Here is a 21,652-nt window from a genome sequence, read left to right as displayed (position 1 = left end):
TATTAATTAATTATCTATCCCCAGAAAGAAAACTGTCCAATTCAAAGTAGGGATCTAAGATGTAGGTTTCCAAGAGGCAGCGTGACAAGTACTTGGAAGTCAGAGAGGACCCTGCCTGGCTTCACGATTCTCAGGAGGTGGTGGCTGGGGCCCTTGACAGTCCTGCCAGGTCCCATCCCAAGCCAGGCCTTTCCTGCAGCCTGAATCACCTTACCAATGACACACATCCTCTCCCATAGTCCCCAACATACCCTCTTCACAGGCCAAGTTCTTTCCCACATCAGGTGTTCACTTTGGGACCATCCACTCTGGGGGTCTTCAGAAGCTATGTATGCTACTCTGAGTGGTGCATGAAAGTGAGGTGAACCAGACAGGATGGATTTTTCCAGAGCCGTTGCTCTCACTGCAGCATGACCCTAGAGTCAGAGTCAGGGGACTAAGATGTCTAACAAGTCCTTTCTCTGTTCAGGTCTCCATTTTTCTCAGTTCTACAGTGAGGAGTGACCTGGATGGCCTCTGAGCTGCCACAGATGGAAGGAGAGAATCTAAGGATGCAGAACTGATATGCAGGTGTGTGGGGTGGGAGGTGAGAGGAGCTTGTCCAAAGGGCCAACCCACTGCAGAGACAGTCCCTGGCAGAGGAAGCAGAGTCCATAATAAGCCCAGGAGAGAAGAAGGAAATAAGCCAGGCTCAGCAGACAGGAGAAAGTGGAGTGAGGGAGGTGGAGTCATGCTAGGATGGTTAGACGGCAATCTATCTCATTAGGGTGACTCCACTGGCCATCTGAGGACGTTATGGTCCTCAGGCCAAATAGTTGGTTAGTCTCCCCCATTGGTTCTTTCTGACCTAACTAACCACTAGTATTAGGTAACCACTGGCTTGGGATCACTTGCGCCTGCCAGATGACCTCCATTGGTTGAACTGACTTGTCAGTTCCACAAGACAACTGATCTTACCAATTGTTTCCAGAAAACAGGTAACTGATTGAATTCACCAAACCCAGTAATTGTTCTGGCTTTTCAGAGACAGTCTTTAGGTCCAATATCTTTGGTCCTCAGACACACTTAGGCTACCTGCTACTTACCAACAACAGCCACAACTTCTGAGAAGCCTGGGGAAAAAAAAAACCTTACGGACAATAAGCTCTGGGACTCAGTCTCTCCGACAATAAAATGGGAAGGTTGGAGTAGTTCAGAGTGGCAAACACATGGCGTGAATGCTGCGACCCTTCCTTTCATCCATGGCAGACATTGCTAATCAATTACAGCCACTCATTCCCATGGGATCCAGATGCAGCTTCAGAATCCTTTTCAACACAGGACTTTGGGCAGCCCCTACCAATCAATTAGATTTGGCATGCATGATAAAAAGCATTTGTCCTCTGGGCAGTAGATGATCTCCAAGCCTCCCTCCAGCTGTGCTGATCTAGGATTGCAACTGATTAGGTGTCTGAGCGCTCAGCCTGGAGACCACCAGATCGACAGCTGTCCCTGGGGCTTCCCAGGTTTGTGGAGCTGCCCTTGAGCTGGGCCATGGCTGAGCTGGTGCCTTATTAATTTTCCTCACTGCTAATAAATGTGCATTGCGTCAGCTCCGCTCTGCCCCCTCATGTTCTCCGGCTGCCGCCAGCAGCGGGGACTTTTTCAGAGAGCTGTAAAAATAGTTTTTTTTAAGGAGCCTGCACAGAAGAAGCAGCCAAGCCTTTTTTGTTTCCTTTCTTTTCTGAGGGAATGGGGGAGATGGGTAGGGAATACTTCACAATGAAGGAATGTGCTCCTTGGGGAATTTAAAGTCGTTTTCCTTTTTTTTTTTAAGTTGTTTTCCTTTTTTTTTTTTTTTTTTTTATCACACTCTGGTTTCACATCTAGCCACAGAGCATGTCTGTAAGGATTGGTAACCGCTCCCAGGAGATCACTGGCTTAAGCCAGGTCTTGTTAGGCTGTTGACAACTTGGTGCTGATGAGCAGAGCCCTAATGAGCTGCTCACTTGCTCGCCGCCTGCTCCTGCCGGCTGATCCAGCTTCGGTGCTCCAGTGGGCTTGATGGCTCCAGGAGACAGCTTTTCTTGCATGCAATGGGGGTTAGGCATGCAGGAGAGCTTTCTTTCCAGCGAGTGAATGTTTTACTTTTCCCCACTGGTGCTCCGGGTTTTGAAGAGACTTATGGCAAATGCTGAGATGCTAGGGATGGGAGATTCTCAGGAGAGGTAGGCTCCAGGTCCTCCTCACTCTTCCCATTTCACAGGTGGAGAGACTGAAGCTTGCAGTGGGTAGGAGGACAGGGGAGGCAGGAGCCAAAGGGAAGGGGACTACTAGCTGATACTGGGAAGAGAATGCATCTCTTACCTCCCAGACCAGCAAGTCAAAGCTGCAGAACTCTGACAGTGTCTAGCCCAGAGCTTCTTGAACCTGAAAAATGTATGCCGTTGTCTGTAAAGACAACACACTGTCACAGAGCCCTATGACATAATTGTACCCTTAGGCTTTATGCTCTTAAGTTCTTATATAACTATAAACAAATCAATACATTAATAATACAAATTAATACAAACAAATCAATAAATCAATAAAACCACAAAGGTGGTAAAACATTAATGACATTAAGTTAGTATGATGGGTAATGCTGTTTCGCTGAAACAGGACCCTTGGGGCATAGAGGAGGAGCAGAGGAAAAGCAAAGAAGACCCTGGGCCTTTCCCATCAGGGGCCGTTAGAATGAAGGAATCTGGAGGGACAGTATGAAGTCAGGCTGAGGGAAGAAGACAGGAGAGGGCAGGCCAAGTCAGATGCTGGTCAGAGAAAGCTGAGAGCCTGGAGACACAGGTTGTTCAGGGGGGAGCCCTCATCTCCTCTGGAGGTGTATGTGCCCAGCACAGCCTGGCTACCAGTGCTGCTTCTTTGGGCAGGTCTCCTTGAGGCTCAGATAATCCCCTTGCTTTTCAGCAAATTCTCAGAGTCCAGGCAGTACCATGTGACCATCTCCTCTCTCCTCTGCCATCTTGCCTACCAATGGGAAGAACTCTTGCTGGGCTTTGCAAGGGAGCAGGTGCTACTGCTCCCTGCTCCTTCCTATCTCTTTTGGTCAAGAATGCAGACCATGAACATAACACGTAAGTAGAACATATAGTGTGTTAACAGCAGGAAAGCTGGTGGTTCAGTTGTAAAGGGATGGTAGGAGTAGGCCTCAGCTTGGAAGTGACATGACAGCAAAGCCTTGGAGGAGGCGAGGGAGCAAGCTGTGGGTGTTTGTCAGGGACTGTTCTCCAGCGTGGTTTAAATGTCCCTTTCTCCAGGCAGTCTGGTCCCACTGCTCTCCAATGTGGTTTAAATGTCCCTTCAAGCTCCAGGCAGTCTCCCAGAGCTGTTCTGCCATGCTCAGAACTCTCACAGCTTTTCCTACAGCATGTAACACTTCACACTGTGTCTTGCAGCTCTCATCAGACTTGAGTTATCTTTCTCCTGGGCCAGGAGCCTCTTGAGGTGGACATCACCACCCCTCCCTCCACAATGTTTACCCCTGGAAGGCAAGGGTGTTTGCTCTCCTCTCTGCTGTATCCTTAGCCTCTGTTAGTGGTCTACAAATGCATACTGAATTGTCAAAGGTGGACCTAGGAGGCGATGGGAATGGTTCGTCATTTGCACTGAAGCTCCTGATGTGGACACTTCAGCACTTTGCCCCCGTCCCATCACGAGACCTGAATGGGCCCAAGATTTGTCAAATGAATGGATGACCATTGATTAAAACTCAATGTCCTCCACTCAGTTTATCAGTTCAGAAACCAAAAGTCAGAGGAAAGAAACTGAATCTGATAGGACCCCCAGTCTCTGGTAGTCAGAGCAGCCATTCCTGTGATATGATTAACTCTGCTTCTGGATCCACTGATTCTTCTGTCAAAGCAGCTGGTTGAGCAATAGTTGAGCAAGCCGAGGTCCAAACTGTGCAGTGGGCCTCTGTTCATTCAGTAAGTACATTCTGAGTGCCTACTGTGTAGAGGCTGGGATACAGCAGTGGACAAAGAAGGCAAAAATCTCTGCCCTCATGGTAACTGCTTGAAAACTTAAAGCAGGGATCCCTGGGTGGCACAGTGGTTTGGCGCCTGCCTTTGGCCCAGGGCGCGATCCTGGAGACCCGGGATCGAGTCCCACGTCGGGCTCCCGGTGCGTGGAGCCTGCTTCTCCCTCTGCCTGTGTCTCTGCCTCTCTCTCTCTCTCTCTGTAGCTATCATAAATAAATTTAAAAAAAAAAAGAAAACTTAAAGCAGGGAAGAAAGAGGTAGAGAGGAGAGGGATACAAACTTTACACGGATGCTCAGGGACAGCCTCACTAAGGTGACCTAGAAATAGCAGAAGGGGTGAAGGAATGAGCCATGAAGATACCTGGGGGAAGAGCATTGCCAAGGCTACAGCCAGTGCAAAGGTCACTTGGACAGAGGAAAGTAGAAGGCAGATAGGAAAGTGAGTCCAGAAGAGATTCCTGTCTGGATGTCTTATCCCTGTCCTCTGGGTCAGTGTCCTGTTGATTAATGGTGGCGGTGTGGACACTGTCACTGGGAGACAGGGAGAGGCTTTGGGGCCATCAGGCTGATTGTATTCTGCTTCCTGATCACTCCCCTGGGTGGTCCTATCTAGGGCTGCTGCAAGCACTACTCTGGGTGCTCTAGTTATATGTACCCCATTTCCTTCTAGCATAGTTTCCACTTTCCCTCCTCTTTCTTGAATGGGTGACAGACACATCCACTTTGGAACAACTGGGGCAGGCAGCAATGAGGACTCTAGATTCAGGAATATAGAATTTCATGTAGCAAGTGTCCGAGGTTCTAAGCCATCCTGCTAAGAAGATAGCAATCAATGAACGTCCTCCTGCCAACCTGTCCTATCCTCACCCATGGGTGTTGCATGCACATCAGGGAGTTGCTGGGCAGGTTCCACTCAACCATGCTGGGAGGGCACCAATGCTGGACCCCAAAATCTGAGATCCATATGCCTGAGGCCCTTGAACATCCAGAAGTGGTGCCTTGCCATCTGATCCCGACCTGGAAGGAGCTGGAGGCACACCAGGGTGGTCCAGTGGCTTCAGCTGACAGGTGGACAGCCAGGATGCTAACAAGGTCAGCACTATATGTAGCCTAGCTGCTCAATCCCCCAGATGCTAGTCCCTGAGGTCTCAGGAGGCAGCAAAGCACAGGATTCAAAGCTTGGGGTTTTGAGTCAGTTGCCCCGGGTTCAAATCTCACTTCTGTTATTTTCTTTCTGGTGCAAGTTTTTCCTCCAGGAACAGTTTCCATATCTGTAGAATAGAATGGGTTTGCCTTTTTGGGTCATTATAATGATATAGAGAAATAGAGCCTGTAATCAGTCCCTGCATGGAAGTAATGATTGCTGCCTGGCTGTGGAGCATTTGTTCCCAGGAGCCTAAGCCCTGAGCGCTTGCCTTCCTTTCCCTTTCTAGCTTCGTTCTTGTTCCTTGGACCAGTCATCCAGGGCACGTGGACCCTCCCAGTGGCACACTGTGCCAGCCCAAGGTAATATCAAACAGTTGATTCAGTGGGGGATGTTTTTCATGTAGGGCATAGGTTTTCTTGGGGTGTCTGTATTGTGCCATCCCAAGCAGAGCCTTGAGCCTCAAGTACCATTTTATCCTGGTAACTCTCTGGATTCACAAAATCTATATTACTGTCATTGCAGGGCTACCACAGGCGACTTCAAAATGAGCAGGTTCCTTGCAGGGAGATGTGCAGTACAGTGTCACACCACCAGGGGGCGCTGCCCAGCTGGTATCTTTCTCCTTCACGCTCTGCCGGGTTTCTCAAGGAGGCTGGGAAGACAGAATCAGGAGCCCTGGGATGCAGGTTTGCCCCTAGGCTTTGATTTATGGGCCCCTAGCCTTGACCTTGAAGATCTGCCACCTGGTGGACTGGGAATGGCATTAACAGGAACCCTCCACAACTCCTGGACCCTTTACAGTTTGCTTCCTGTTCCTATACATGCATTCCATCTTATCCAACTAAGGGGATAATGCCCAGATATTGAACTAAGGCTCAGAGAGGCGAAGAGGCTGCTTGAGGCCACACAGCTGGTAAGTGGCAAAGCAGAGATCCTTCCTAGGCTTGCGTGATGCCAACCCCTGGGCCCCAGTGTCTGAGTGGGGGGAGGCAGCACGGTGAGGGGTGGGGGGCAGGAGGGTATCCCAGGAGACTGGAGCCAGCTCTGAGTCTTGCTCTACCTCCACCCAGCACAGCTGACTATTCCTATCCATTCTCTTCCCCTCTCCCCACATGGGATTTCAGCGACCATCTCCAGTTTGGGGGGAATTGGTGAGGGGCTCAGGCAGCACCAGTGGAGCCCTCAATGTTCAGCCAAGATACATGCTTTTTCTAGAGCACAGCCTGGCTTCTTAAGGGTTAATTTTCAGTCCTGCCAGAGACTTCCACACTAGCCATCCCAACTAGCCATAGACACCTCAGCCTGCAACTGTACCCAGAGTCTGGGGCCAGATGCTACAATGCAAGGAGCCAAGGCAGTGTGCTAACGGGGGATGCCTAAAGCCACCTCTCACTCTACATCATCACTATGCTCCATGCCATACATGCAGCCTAATTTAATCCCCGTGATGGCCCTGTGAAAAGATTATGATCTCCATTTACAGGTGAGGACACTGAGGCTCATAGGGTACCTCTGCAGCTCTGGAGAGCAGGGGGCTGGCTTTCCTCCCATGCCTGCCACTGACTGACTAGATGCACGAGGAGTGGGCAAGCACAGATCTTAGCCTCTGCTTGAGTTCTGGAGAATGTAAAGGACATGAGAGCTGGCTGTCCTTCAGCAAACATCTCCTGAGACTTACCAGGCTTCCAGGAGCTCACAAACCTAGGGGGGTCCGCCAGGTCCTCAGTGGAGGATAAACTGCAGCCAGACTTGTAAGTGAGCATGTGCAGAGGCCAGCAAGAGTGACAGGGGGCTCTGGTGGTCAGTTGGCCAGGGTTTACAGAGGAGGGGAGACTGGAGCCAGTCATCAAAGGGTGAAGGCGAGCACGCTCTGCAGAGGGGAGGTGTGGGAGACTTGTGAGCAAAAGTCAGGTTTCCAGGGTCCTGGGGCTGAGTGGGGAGACACAGGTGAATGAGGTCTCCTCTCTGGGGCACACCTTTGGTCTTAGGAGATAAGATGCAGGAAGATGCTGGGTGTCCATGGAGGGGGGTGCCTCAGGGAGCACATGCATTATGATGATCCATCTCAGTGAAAAAGATGAGGTTTTGGATTGACTATAGGCAGAAAACTGGATGCCTCCATGAGTGTGAATGTGTACACACGAGTGTATCTTTGAAGCCCAACGTCAAAGTCGTTGACCTACCACCCTGAGAGACTGGACAGAAATACCATCCTCAAGGACAGAGGAGAAAACAGAACCCCCGGGGTTCTGGGACTCAATAGTGGAAAAGCCAAGGTCTATCATGGACTCCTGGTCCCAGCTCTATGCCCCTGTCTTTCAACCTTCTGCCTAGAGTGCCATCCTATCTCTCAGGGCCCTGCATGCCACAGGCCAGCATGTCACCTGCCTCCCCCTGCATTTTCACAGGAAAAGCCCCATGGTGGGTCTGGGAGCAGAAGTGAAGGGCTGAAACCAGAAAGAGGAGGATCCCAGTACCTGCAGAAGCCAGAGCCCAAGACCAGGGTGGAGTGGCCATCCTCTTCTCCCAAGCTGCTTAAAGTACCTGCCACTGCCTTTAGGAGGAAGTGCCTCAGAGAAAGGACCCGGGAGAGACAAAGCCCTGGGCTGGTTCTCCAGGGAAGGCTTGGTAAGGGCTCCCTAGTTTGACCCCTTCCTTCCAGAGTCTTCAGTGGGATGGCACTGGGAACTGAAGGTCTGGGGAGTCCACCTCTGCCCCCTGCCTGTAGCAGTGGGCACTTGCAAAGCTCTCCCTTAGGGCCAGGCACTGCTCTGGGCGCCTGCACACATATTCTCAATTTCCACAACCACCTCAGGGGGAAGGTATAATCATTACCTCCGTTTTATGCGCAAGAAGAGGGAAGCACAGAGAGGCTCCGTGACTCATCCAAGATCACTCCATTTGTAGAGGGTAGAGCTGGGGTTGAACACAAGAAATCTGCCTCAGGGAGAGGCAGATCTGGTCATTAATGACAATAATAAGCAAAGCCATTTGACCAGTATCTCCTGTGTGCCTGGGGCTTCAATCCTCACAGCAAGGCTGGGACGGGGGCACCCCTCATTTCATAGATGAGTAAATCCGAGCTTAGCAGGCGGCCAGGGGTGAGGCGCCTGCAGAATCTCACAGATGCTAGGTCTGCCCAAAACGGAAGGGTCCACTCTCAGCCTCTTTGCAGGCCTCTTTGACTTGCTGTGTGACAGTGGGCAAGCACATTCCTCTACAGAGCCTCAGTTTCCCTATGGCCTAGGCCTTCTATTCCGGGCCTCCCTGCTGCAGCAAGTGACGGAGTGGCGGGATTGCCATGTTGTGGGAATGTGCGTCTCCTCCATGAAGAGCCTTTGCCTCCCCCACCCTGCTCCGTACCCACTCCCCACCCCACACCCCTCCCCCCGCCGCCCAATACGTCCTCGCTCCGTCTTTTTTTTTTTTTTTTTTTCCTCGATTGGTGAGTTGGGACCGGAGGCGCTGGGTGCCGAAGGTCGCTGCTGTGTCACCCGGAGGTCAGCCAGCCTGGGTGGAGACGGCCCGGCTCAGATCTGGGGAGAGGGTCAAAGGGCCCAGAAGCCACGTGCTCGGGGCAGGTCTGCGGGGAGCGGAGCGTCCTCCGGGGGGAAAGGGAGGCGCCCCGGGCTTGGGGGGGGGCGGGGAGGGAGAGCCAGAGGAGGCAGGTTCTGGACAGAAGGGATGGGGGTGGGGGGAGGGAGAGAGGACGCGGACAAAGGAGGCGGCCGGCAGCCCAGCTGTTTTGAAAAATGCTTCCTGTTTCTTTAAAGGCGCTCGCGGCCCGGGCGGCCGGGGCTTGGGAGGCGGCGGCGGCAGGAGCTGCCCCTCTCCCGGCGGCGGCGCTGACTGATCTGGCGAACCGGGCTTCTGTGTAAACTGAGGCTAAACAAACACAGATGGAGCGCAGCGGGCGTTCTCCAGAAACGCCGGCGAGGCGGCAGCCACTTCAGATGACGCTCTGAGCGCTCCGGGAGCGGGCAGCCCGGCGGCTTCGCGGAGCCCGCGGCGCAGCTGCCCCGGGCGCGGCGGAGGGAGGGAGGGAGGGAGGGAGGGAGGGAGGAGCGCGGGCGGAGAGGGGGAGCCCGAGACTCCCCGGCGCGGGGCGCGGCGGCCGCGGGGCACAGCCGGCTCGCGGCGCGCGGAGCGAGCGCGGCGGGCGCGCGGCCCGGGCAGCCCCACGGCGGCGCCCCCCGCCCCCGCCCCCCGCCGCCGCCGCCGCCCCCGCCGCCGCCCGCGCCATGAAGCACATCCCGGTGCTCGAGGACGGGCCGTGGAAGACCGTGTGCGTGAAGGAGCTCAACGGCCTCAAGAAGCTCAAGCGGAAAGGCAAGGAGCCGGCGCGGCGCGCGAACGGCTATAAAACTTTCCGATTGGACTTGGAAGCGCCCGAGCACGGCGCCGCCGCCGCCGCCGCCGCCGCCGCCGCCGCCGCCGCCGCCGCCGCCAACGGGCTGCGCGACGGGACCCAGAGGCTGCAGCCGGTCGCGGCCCCCGTGCCAGCCCCGGCGGCGCCGGCCGTGCCCTCAGGTGGGGGCGCGGACCCGGCCGGGGAGCGCCGGGGCGCCCGGGCGCCGGAGGTCCCCGACGCGCGGAAACGCGGCTTTGCCCTGGGCGCAGCGGGCCCGGGGCTCCCCACGCCGCCGCCGCCGCCGCCGCCGCCCCCCGGCCAAGGACCCGGGGGTCCCGAGGCGCAGCCTTTCCGGGAGCCCGGCCTGCGTCCCCGCATCTTGCTGTGCGCCCCGCCTGCACGCCCCACGCCGTCGGCGCCCCCCGCGCCCCCCGAGGCGTCCGTGCGCCCAGCGCCCCCCACGCGCCCCGGGGAAAGTTCTTACTCGTCAATTTCACACGTAATTTACAATAACCACCCGGATGCCTCCGCGTCGCCTAGGAAACGGCCGGGCGAAGCGACCACCGCTGCCTCGGAGATCAAAGCCCTGCAGCAGACCCGGAGGCTCCTAGCGAACGCCCGGGAGCGGACGCGGGTGCACACGATCAGTGCCGCCTTCGAGGCGCTCAGGAAGCAGGTACCGGCTCCCAGCCGCGCGCCCTCGCCGCGCCCCGGGACGGCTGCCGGAGTGGGTGGGCGAGCGGCGGGGAGGCTCCAGGGAGGCTGAGGCTGTGCGTAAGGGGCGAGTGGTTCCCGCCCGCTCGGCCCCAGGGCCCAGACAGGTTGGAGCTCTCCCAGGGCAGTAACCTTGGCCACGGCGTTGGTACGGATCTCAGCTTGCGAAGTGCGGGCAAAGGCCTGGTTCTCCCCCCTCCCCGCCGCCTCGTCCCCCGCCCCCCACCCCCGGGGGGCGACCCTTCTGCGCCTCTGACTTCAGCCCTCGTAGTTCACTTTTATGGCAGCGAGTATTTGTCTTCTCCAGCCCCCGGAGCGCGGTGGGAAGTGGAGAGAGGGAATGTAGGAATCTGTCCCTGGCAAGGGAGGGGGGAGGGGGAGACCCTTCCCCTTTGGGCATTGAGCGTGGTCTGGGTCTTGGGAGACCCAGATGCTGCGGAGGAGTGGACCTGGTTTTACCTTCCAGAAGGGATACCCCTACACTCAGGCTGCTTTGGTGCCGGGCACCGCATCGCCCTGGTATCCTTAAGCATCCGGGCTACAAGCCTGTATCCTCTCCCTCCCCAGTGGCAGCCTCAAGAATTGGCTGGTGAGAGCCTTCCCAGGGGATACCCTCCGCTGCTGACCTTCAGCTCATGGTGAATGAAGCAGGCAGATCTCCTACTGAGGGAACCGGTTAGTTGGGGGATCTTCAGAGTCTAGTCCCGGGGTGGGCCACGGGCTTCTCAGTTTGGGGCTGGTGGGTGCTGCCCTCACCAGACAGCGTCCTCTAGGGGGATGGAGAAGAACAGTTATCTGAGAATTACATGTAGTGGGGAGGAGCAGTTTTGCAATTACTTTAAACAAGACTGGGACTGCCCTGGGGTATTCTAGACTTCTCATTTTCTTAGAGAGAAGGGACATCTAAGAAGAAGGTAGTAAGTACCCTCTGCCCCCACCCCCCCACACAGGGAATGGGGGGAGGATTAGGGGTGGATGGGACTGGTTTGGACTTCAGGTTTTTGGCATACTCTACAGCTGACTTCCTGTGTGTCTCCAAGAAAGTTACTCAACGTCTCTTGGCTTTAGCCAACAACAAAGCGTTTTAGAAAACATGATCTTCTTTCTGGATCCCACTCTCTTCTTCTTCCTGCGGGTGGAGAGGACAGGTGCATGTGTCCATCCATGAGAAGGGGATTGAGCTCCTGGGAGAAAAGAGGCTCTATGAGTCAAGCCAAAGTGTCTTGCTTGGATTTGGGTAAGATGCTTGGTCAATGAGGTGGCCAGCCTTGCCAGTTGGGTCACTGGGCAGTGTGCCCAGTGGAACACTCAGGCTTACTCTTGGGCAGCAGGTCTGCGTCTGAATGCCTGGAGAGGGTGGCATCCTACAGAGCATCTTGCAACCTACTCGCAGGATGGAAGGATGACAGGTGGGTAGTAGAAAGATGCCTGTCCTCCTGCTTACCTTGCAACTAGGTAAATGCTCTCAGTTTGGGGAGGCCACATGCCCAGAGGGTCACAGCTGGTGAGAAGCAGGGCAGGGCTGCCACCTAGGTCCTTTGACTACCAGTTCATGTCCCCTTTTGACCCTCTGGCTGCCTCTTTCATTTCCAAGGAAGTATTCATGGTCTCCATGTACTGAACTCAGCTAAACATCTCATTTACCCAGTGGTTTTTCAGTAATATTCCATCCTGTTTGAACTCAACATCCTGTCAGGTTGAATTACCCCATTTAATGGAATGGAAAACTGAGGCCTAGAGAAAGAAGGAAGGAGACTTGTCCAAGATTGCTTAGTGGGTTAGGGAAGATGATAGCAGTTTCTGGAATGCCTGCCTGGCCAAATGCTTCCCACAGTGCCATCTGTATCTGTCATGTTTATTAACAATTGGAAGCTGGTTTCCACATGGCTGAGTCTGAGATGAGATTATTTAAATCCTAGTCTCCTTTCAGTCGTACTCTTTCTGTGGGGAAGTTCTACATAAAAAGGGCAGATTCAGGGACATACCTATGTCTAGACACATGATCATTACACATGGCCAAGAGGACACACAAATACACAGGCCCAGAGGTGCATGCTCCTGTCTGTTCTCTCCTTGCTCAGACCATTCTGTCCCTTTCCCCAGAGAGCTGCCAGGCCATAGTGGGCATCTGCCTGCCATCTAGGAGGGAAGGAGATAGAGGTAGGACACTTGTGATCTCAGAGCCAGGGGCTGCGGCTGCACCCACCGCAGCACCCATCTGATGGAGGAAACCCTACGTCCTAAAGGAGCTCCTTCCTCCTCTGGTCCTCAGTCCCACATGTGAAAGGTACAGACATGTACACACATGCACACACACATTCTCATACCCCGATCCAGATAGGCTGTAGCTCTGGATCTAGGCTCGAGTTTGACTGTTTGAAATGGGCCCTTGGCAAAGAAGAGAAAGGAGGAGGATGATTCTGCCTAAAATGAAGCCTCTGCCATCACAGCACTGAGATCAGTTCTGGGATTATGGCTCTGGTCTGGAGTTTTGTGTCCCTAAGCAATTTCCTGACATGGTTATAAGAGCACTGGATGAGGAGTCCAGAGGCCACGGTTTGAATGGTGGCTCTGTTGCATGCTTTCTGCATAACCATGGAAAGTTACTTTCCCTCTTTGGGATTCAGTTGCTAAAGCTGGAAAATGGTGATAAGGCTCACCCCCCACATAGCTTCTTTGCAAAGAGCAAATAAAGAAAGGCATGGGGGCTGGAGGAGGAATGAACATTCCTTAAGCATTTATAGTGTCCTCAGTGCCAGGCAGGGCCTTGAGAGATGTGGAAATAAACATTCTGTATTCATTTTAACAGCACTCATAGAAACTACCATTTATCAGATGCTTGCTTTGTGCTGAGCACTGTGCTAGGCACCTTATGTATGTTACAGTGATATTGTTATTATTATTATTATCTCCCCCTCATTTCACAGATAGTGAAACAGGTTCAGAGAGCTTCATGTAAGTTGGCCGACTTCTCGCAGCCTTTTGCAACCACGTGGGGCCTTGTAGGTTTTGCACTGTGTAGCTCCTTGGCATACCATTCACTAGATTTGAATGTGCTGTGCCTCCTTGGCCTGGTGCAGTCACAGCCTGCATAGCTGTGTGCCACCGTCACTGTAGAGCCTGGATTCTAATCAGAGTCCGCGAGTCACTCCAATGCCCAGGCTTTTAAGAGCTCTGCCTCTCAGCCTCTTGAATCCATGTGGGGTCATGGCCCCCTGACATCCTATGGGGTCTGAGACTAAGGGAAGTGTAGGTTTGGGGGTACCATCCCAATGTCCCCTCACGGCCCATCCTGAGTTCTCTTGGTGAGGATCCCCTGGGAGACTCCAGGGGCAGCAGAGAAGAGGACCCAGGCTCCACTTGCTTGGCATCCCCTTCCTGAATCTGTATCTGTCAGATTACAGCAAGGCCCTGAGGGCTCCTCACTGCCACCTTGGGCATCTGCCCCGAGAGGCTGCTATCCCTCCATAAAGGCTGAGGGGCTTCAAGTTTTGAGGGGAGAGAGGAAATCTGCACATACACCAGATGTCCCAGTGTGCTGCCAGGAGGCCAAGGCCAGAACTCTGGCCTCTCCCCACACCCAACCAGCAAGGCCAGGCTTTCCTTTCAACCCCCTCCCACCTGGCCCTGGAGCAGCCCCGCACCCAGGCCAGGCCCAGCTGTGCACACATGGCCTTCACATGAGGCCGCAGGGAGGGCCCTGTGCAGCTGGGCTGGTGGCATGTGCTATGGCCTGACCATCTGCCCCACACACACCCCACCCCCACACCAGACCAGAGGGCCTCTCCCCCACCTGCACTTCCTTGGCCAAGCAGCTCCCTGCTCTTCCCTTCCTGGTTAAGAGCATGGTGGGCTGGACCAAACAGAAGGCTTCCCAGTGCTGACGATAGATAGCAGGTCCTTTTACTTTCCTAGAAGTGAGGCAATCTGTTAGGAGTTGAGGGCAAATGACGCTGCTGCCTCCTTTGCCCTGTGTCCTTTGATTAGGGGAGCCGACAACTGCTGATGGGGTCCTCTGCAGGTGATGGGGTGGCTGGTAAGCACAAAGGCCAAAGTCCCATGGGATTATTAGCCCAGAACTCACCATCCTCAGCTTCAAAGGCAGCCTGCCCATCCCCTGACCTAAAGACTCATCCAAATCCCTAGTCTTTCCAGCTAATTGGAAAGAGCCCAGCTAAGGCATCAAGTGTTTCTCTGTAAAGTGGAAGTAATCATTTCTACCTCACTGGGCTGTTTAAAGATAAATATAGATATTGTATTAAATATACCCTTAGTTGATCACAATAAACAGCCAGGGGTGGCCTGGTCCCAACAATCACGTAGGGACAAACAATGTAGGCATTGTTGTTCCCAGTCTCCAGATGAGGGAACTAAAGGCTCAGAGAGCTGAAGGCATCTCTCAAAGTCACTGGTAAGTGCCTGCAGTTCAGATGAGCTCTTTCCACCCTTCCTTCACCTCCCAGAACTAGGACCTGCTGCCAGGCCAGCCCAGGGTACTTCTTAACCGGGGTTCCGGGGCCAGAGGGCTGCATCCTGGGGCATGGGCACCAGGAGGGAGGGTCTGGACTTACCCATGTGAGCTGAGGAGCACCTCCCACTCAGGGGACGGGGAAGAGGAGGAGTGAGCTGCCCAAAAGGTGCTGCTAGTGTCCTACATGTGGCCAGCTGTGGTGGAGGGAGCCTGGGGAACTCAGTGGCCATGTACCTTCCTTGGGTAGCTTCAGGTCTTAGCTGAGTGACTGGGGCCCAGTATGTCACCTCTCTGTTTCTTCATGTACATTTGGGATATCAACCTTTATTTTGGGGAAGGTTTCCAATGGGACAAACTACCTGTGAATAGCTACCGTAGTGCCAGACACACAACTAGAGCCTGATGGATGGTTTCCTTGTCAGATCTGGGTTTTGATAGAAGCAATCTGGCCCAGAACCTGGGCGGAGCCCCTAGGTTGGTCCTGGCCTCATCTGTTGCTCTGCAATCCTGCAATGATGCTGGATCCCCATGTGCAGATCCTTCCCGAGATCCCTAGTCCCCACTGGCAGAAAAGCCCATCTGTTCAGGGGCCAAGGGCACAATGAGCCAGGTAACTCCCAGCCTGGCCCCTAGGTGAAAACAACTGTAGGGGGGATCCCTGGGTGGTGCAGCGGTTTAGCGCCTGCCTTTGGCCCAGGGCGGGATCCTGGAGACCCGGGATCGAATCCCACATCGGGCTCCCAGTGCATGGAGCCTGCTTCTCCCTCTGCCTATGTCTCTGCCTCTCTCTCTCTCTCTCTCTCTCTCTCTCTCCCTCTCTCTCTCTCTCTGTGACTATCATAAATAAATAAATAAAAATTAAAAAAAAAACTTAAAAAAAAAAGAAAACAACAGTAGGGACCTGTGTCACAGAGCTGTGCCCAGCACCCAAGGGCCTCTTGCAGATAGGCTCTCCCTCCTGGGGTGCAGAAGAGGCGGAGGTGCAGGGCTGGCTCTTGAGACACCCTTCCCCTGTGCCAGGACTCCCGGGAACCTTTCTGTCCCACAGACCTTGTTTATTTGTTCAGGCTGATAAAGGAAGATTTTCTGCACTCTGGTTGGGAACAGGCAAAGTGCATTGTTCTGCTGGCTTTTCTTGGCTTTTCTGGGATGAGTTTGGAGCCACAGCCAGGGCTGGGTGAATGCACAGGTGTTGGCATTCTCTCTGTCACCAACCTGCCCCTCTTTCGGCTTCGTCTGGTAAGGGGCCACTCCTTGGCTGCTGGAAGATTTGACAGCAAACCTTGCCTCTGAGATGGGTGCCATTTCAGGACCCCAGCTGGTGGGGGTGGGGGGCTAGGGGAGTTGGTGATGAGCAGGCATTGTGTCCTGGCTCCAGCTCTCCTGCTTCTCATTTGCTCTGGAGCCCCTCCTTGGAGACAATTCTGCAGCCCCCAATCATAATGACTCACTGACTTGTGCCAGGGCTTACTCCGTGCCGTGTGCTGTCATCTCACTTAATCCTACCACATTGTGAGGGCAGCCCTGTTAGCAGGTGAAGAGGAAGCCCAGGCTTGGAAAGGTCATGTCAGCTGCCTGGGGTCTTCTAGCCAGGGAGAGCTAGAGTCGGGAGTTGAACCCAGATGACCAAAAGGTATGTGTGATTAAGTTCTACACTGAATAGCTTGATCTTCATCCTCTGAGAGAGGAAAGGTTTTGAGCACATTTCTAAACATTCTGGAACCACCTGGAGAACATGGAGATAAATCATTCCTTTGCTCATTCATTCTCTCCTTCAGCAAACCCTCTTGTGGGCCTGTTGTGGGCAAGACCTGTCTAGATCCTACAGACATGGGCCTTCCCCAACAGCTCACACAGAGACTGACCTATAAATGAGTGACAATAATTGGGAGTTAAGAATGGTTGGGGGGTTATTAGAGTATTATTAAGTGCGGGTGCCTGCTCCAGCGCTCCTCCCCATGCCCCTGGTTTAGGGTTGGGTGGGGAAGGTCAGATAGCTCCTGGACAACGTGAGAACAAAGTGGATGATCCATGTAGGGTCTCCATCTGTGGTGACTGTCTTATTTGTACTTTCTCAATCTCTGCCCCAGTGACAGTTTGGGCTGAGCATTTGTGTGTGGTGGGGGCCTTCCAGGACCCTGTGCATTGCAGGATGCTTAGTAGCATCCCTGGCCTCCAACCAGTAGGGTCCAGTACCACCTTTCCTTCACTGTTCCCCAATATTGACAGTTAAGAATGTCTGCAGATACTGCCAACACTTCCCCCGGGCACAGAATCATCCCCAGTAGAGGACCATTGGTCCAGAGCAATGCCCGGTATATGGAGGATACTCACCAAATACTTGTTGAATGGACATGCTGCGGTGACCCACTCTGTGGGATGACAGTTGATGAGTACCAGAATCAGTGGTAGAGGTGGATGCTGTGTATGAATCCTGGAGAGCCAGGAAGAGGAGGAAACCAGAGCCATGGTGGCTGGGTGAGCACAGTCCAGCCATTTACATGAATGGTAGGTATATCAGAGGAGCAGTAGGCTGTGTCGGTTCGCACCTGTCAGATGGACTTGGTGGAGTCATTTCCATGCCTCAGCACAGAGCTCAGCTGTAGTCTTCATCGCTTTTTGCTCATGCAGTACAAACATTGGTGGACAGTGTAGAAAGATAGAGACTCTTATCTCTTCACCCCATACAAACCCCTATGGAATTAGTGAGTGTCCACTTGGCAATGAGTCACTGAAAAGCATGTCAAATCTGGTTGGGGCTGTAAATATATATTATGCACCTGTATGCCCAACAGCGACCCAGGTCCAGAGAGCATAAAGAAAAAGAGAAAGGAAAAAGAAAGCCCTCATAGCTAAGCACTGGCACTTTCCTTCTTGTACATTCCCACCGTGCTGGGTACCTAACTCTGTTATGACACTGTAACAGCTCTCTTGAGTGTGAGTTCTCTAAAATCAGGAACCAAGTTATTATTCACAATTGGACCCCCAGTGTCCAGCAGAACAAGTGTTGCTGCATAAGCGAGTGAGTGGAATATCAGAGCTGAAAAATATGAAATATGTGGGTTCTCTCAGACAGACTTCTTTTTAGGGAGGGCGGGTGGACAGAGCCCTGTGATGGTGGTAATGCGCATGCTTCATTTCTAATGCCTTGTGGGCCTAAGCTGAGCTTCAGTTTTTTTCCCCTACAAGATGGGAACATGGATGCCTCCCGGAGTTTGTGAGTGGATGAGTTGAGATGTGTGTTTGAGATGTGTGTGAGGAAAACAGTGGGTACTTAGATTAGAAAATAAAATCCGGGTCAAAGGATTAGACAGGCCACATCTGCTGCCTGGCAGTCCCCTCTTGGGCAATGGGACATCATTGTGGGTGGCCCCACGACTATCTGGTCAGGGTGCCCTGCTGGGCCATGCTCAGCACAGAGACCCTGGCAGCCCCTCCTGATGCCTTCTCAACCCCCAGGTGCCGTGTTACTCATATGGGCAGAAGTTGTCCAAACTGGCCATCCTGAGGATCGCCTGTAACTACATCCTGTCCCTGGCGCGGCTGGCCGACCTCGACTACAGTGCCGACCACAGCAACCTCAGCTTCTCTGAGTGTGTGCAGCGCTGCACCCGCACCCTGCAGGCTGAGGGACGTGCCAAGAAGCGCAAGGTATGTGCCAGCCCCTGGGGCAGCAGCCTCTGGAGGGGGACAGGAGAGATGGGAACGGAAATTGGGGCATCCCACTCTCACTCAGGCTTCTAACCGGGCCAGCAAGATGAGCCTCTTAGAGGTTTTGGGGGTCACTCCAGCTTCAGAGCTCCTCACACAGCTGGGATTATGGGAGGGACGCTACTCCTGGTAACGGGGCTAGCGGGTACCTTGGACAGTCACCCTGAGCCTCTGGGCCTGGGTTTGCTCACTTAATGAGGAAGATGGTATCTGAAGCTCTTTCTGGTTTTCTGTGGTGCTGATTTGCCCATGTGGCCTCTGAGAGATGTATCAAAATGAGCAGAATGAGATCCTCTGAGCAGGGTGACAGCCCAGGAGAGCTCTTCAGCATGTTTGGGAGTACGACTTGGCCTGTGGATTACCTGAGGCCATGAGTTAAGGCGAGTGATATTCGTAGTTCGTTCATTCATTCGGGAGAGATTTGCTGATCCCCAGCCATGTACCAAGCATGTGGACATGGATGTAAAGGTAACAAACCTATGGTCCCAGTCCCCATGAAGTTCACAGGATGGTCAGAGGGACCCCACTGCCAGCAGATACAGGTGGTATGGTATGGCAAGGTGGTCTTAGAGGTCTGTCCTGCCTGGTGGAAGGCTGGGCTGAGGAGGGACAGGTTACCTCTCGTGCCCAAGGGAGTTTGAAAGGGCATCTTACTGTAAGTGGTTTTTGATCTGGGCCCAGGACCACCAGGAGGTCACCAGGAAGATGAAGCAGGGCACAGCATTCAAGACAGAGGAAACAGCCTGTCCAGAGCTTGATGTGTTTGGAGAAATGTGTGCAGGGGGAAAGGTGGTGGGCACAGCTCTGGTCCCTAAATGGCCTGTGCTCCCACCCTTTCCATTTGGGGGTCAGTGCCAGGCAGTACTGAGCAAGGCTTATGGAAGCCCTCTGGATCTCTGTTCCTATGAGGCTAGGGGAAGAGACACAGAGCGTGGGACCTAGTCTGTATCCATGAGGTGGGTAGAGGCCCGTGAGAGATGCCTGGTTCCCCTGGGCATCCAGGGATGGAGAAGGTGGGGGAGCCCGGTGACTGGCATCCTCCCTCCTTCCTTCCACCTCCTCCTTCCTTCCTGGTTTGCTTTTCCCTCTCATCCCTGACACTCCTTCCCGAGCCCCCCCCCCCCTTCCCATTCCAAAAGGCTCCTCTCTGGGTTCTCCAGGTTTCCCAGAGGCCTCTGGGCCTTGGGCCAGGGTGGCCCCCCATGGACTCTCCTGCCTTTGCCAGGGAGGGCCATGCATGTCCCCGCCGCCAGCTAGCCACTGCTGCTGCTGCTGCAGTAATTGTACATTGCATTCCTGGGAGTGATTTAACGTGGACCAATTAGATGAAGTCCTCATCAAGTGGGTGAGAGGAAGCACCACTGGCTGCTGGCAGGGCAGCTTTCCTCTGGAAAGTGACACGGGTAAATTAAAGGCGTGATTGATGGCTCCATGCAGGGCTCTGTGACAAAGGAGGTTTGTAAACTCTGGGTGAACTTCCCTTGGCATTCGGGCAGCCTGGAGGTGTGGATGGGCAGGATGGGCAGGCACCATTTGCTCCAAATCCACCCCTCATCTCCTCACCTCCTCACCCCCCCACACACACACACTCCCCCTCATACACTGAGACAGGAGTGCTGAGGCCCCTTTCCTTCCCTGTTCCTTGATTAGAGCAGGTAGTGGCCTGGGCTGGGGAGGACAGAAGGGGAGTGGGGTGAAGATGTCCAGCAGAGATGAGGTTTTGGCTTCCCCTGAAATCACCTCGATTCTGAGACACCTTAGAGACCATCTGGTCCAACTCCCCATTGTCCAGATTGGGAGACTGAGGTGGCAGGTGGTGGTTCAGGGCATCAGAGTCCCTCCTTATCACCTACCAGCTGTGTCATCATATGCCATCCCATTTCTTTACCTCTCCAAACCTCAGTTCTGTGGCTGATGACTGGGCATGGTGGGAACATCAGTCATCAGTGATTTCTCAGGCACTTCCCAGCCTCTGCATCCAAGTAGAGGTCTTGCCTCACCTCAGAAGAGCGTGGGGTTGCTTGCATTCCGTGACCCCTCCTGCTGGGTGGCTGTTCCAGGGCTGCTGTCTCCCAAGTGCTGTACCTATACATAATCAGCACTGTCAAAGGAACTTAGATGGGCAGGGTTCTGGAGTTGCCGGGACATCTGAGGATTTGTCCAGCCCCAGCACTCAGCCCTGGCAAGCTGGAGGGGTTCACAGGACCACCCCATTCCTGTGGCTTGTGCTTTCCTGCATGTCTGTCACCGTGCAGGTAGGTGAGTCCTGAGGTGTCCTCAGGGATGGTCTCCAGACCATCCAGTGGCCCTGAGTAGCTGGGGCAGGCCACCGTTTTATTGACCAGAACCAAGGGGCCTGGTGTCCCTGGAAGTTCACTTGATCAATCATTCATTCATTCATTCATTCATTCATTCAGTGTTTATTAAACACGTGCAGTGAGTTCCACACTGGGGCTTGAGCCTCCGTAGTCCCTGTAGACAGAGTAAATGGATTTGGAGCTCAGATCAAACCTCTGTCCCCCTCCCCTGTGGCTACTGAGGGTTTGGGGATGGGGATGAGCCAGGCTCAAAGAAGGGAAGTAGCTAGAAAACACGTGCCAATGAAAGTGATTGGCTCAAGTCCTCTGTAAATGGCAATTATGACAGTGGTGACCCTCACTAGCACCACTGATAGGAATTTCAGCTGTCTCACTCAGTGGCTTGCTCACAGTTAATGTGTCCTCAAGAGGCTGGGTAATCCTTTCTCGGGTTACCTCCTTGAGAGATCATGTGCAATGTCTTCTGAGATCCCTTGTAGCTCTAGTGAGCTGCCTTGGTGCCCCCACCTGTGAAGAATGAGCTGGAAAGTGAATCAGCTCCCTGCCCCCCACCACCACCAGGCCCCAGGTGCCATCTTTGGCCCATTTCAGCCCTTCCCTGCCAGGTGCTAGAGACCTGCATCCCTTGACCCGCGCGTCCTCTGTCTCTGAGCCTCACAGGGACACAACTCTGAGGGTTCAGAGCTTCGTTTGGAAGCCTCCATCATGCAGTGAGGCCTGTGTAGGAGGCCGCCCAGCCCAGAGATGGGGGTAGGGGTTGGGGGCGGGTAGGAGTGGATGGGCCCTGGAGAGCTCAGTTCTGACTCTGGCTGTAGCTGGAGATAATGCACGCTAAGCACCTGGCTCTGGGCCATGTTTCTGCAGCTCCTGTTTTTAAAGCAGCAACTCCTAGGAGCTTTGGAGGAGGAGGCGGAGAAGAAAGAG

General features: G+C 54.0%; 1 protein-coding gene and 1 long non-coding RNA gene across 4 annotated transcripts in view; both read left to right on the top strand.

Moving 5' to 3' along the window:
* The first annotated feature begins 2,837 nt into the window (after positions 1-2,837).
* Positions 2,838-5,805, top strand: LOC129511155 (uncharacterized). Its single transcript, XR_008664755.1, has 3 exons — positions 2,838-3,110; positions 5,450-5,522; positions 5,686-5,805. It is a non-coding gene; the product is annotated as an uncharacterized LOC129511155 (long non-coding RNA).
* Positions 5,806-9,392: 3,587 nt separating this feature from the next.
* The window catches only part of ATOH8 (atonal bHLH transcription factor 8), a 30,622-nt gene continuing 18,362 nt past the window's right edge, over positions 9,393-21,652 (top strand). For all 3 annotated transcript variants that reach the window (XM_055327532.1, XM_055327533.1, XM_055327534.1), the window contains exons 1-2: positions 9,393-10,190; positions 18,159-18,350. In XM_055327532.1, coding sequence (XP_055183507.1) covers positions 9,405-10,190; positions 18,159-18,350 — 978 coding nt within the window. In that variant the 5' untranslated portion in view covers positions 9,393-9,404. The remainder of the gene's footprint in view (positions 10,191-18,158; positions 18,351-21,652) is intronic.

The sequence above is a fragment of the Nyctereutes procyonoides genome, unplaced genomic scaffold (genome assembly GCF_905146905.1).
Source record: "Nyctereutes procyonoides isolate TBG_1078 unplaced genomic scaffold, NYPRO_anot_genome, whole genome shotgun sequence".
Taxonomy (NCBI): domain Eukaryota; kingdom Metazoa; phylum Chordata; class Mammalia; order Carnivora; family Canidae; genus Nyctereutes; species Nyctereutes procyonoides.
The sequence above is the reverse complement of the archived record's forward strand: the minus strand, read 5'-3'. Positions and strand labels throughout refer to the sequence as shown.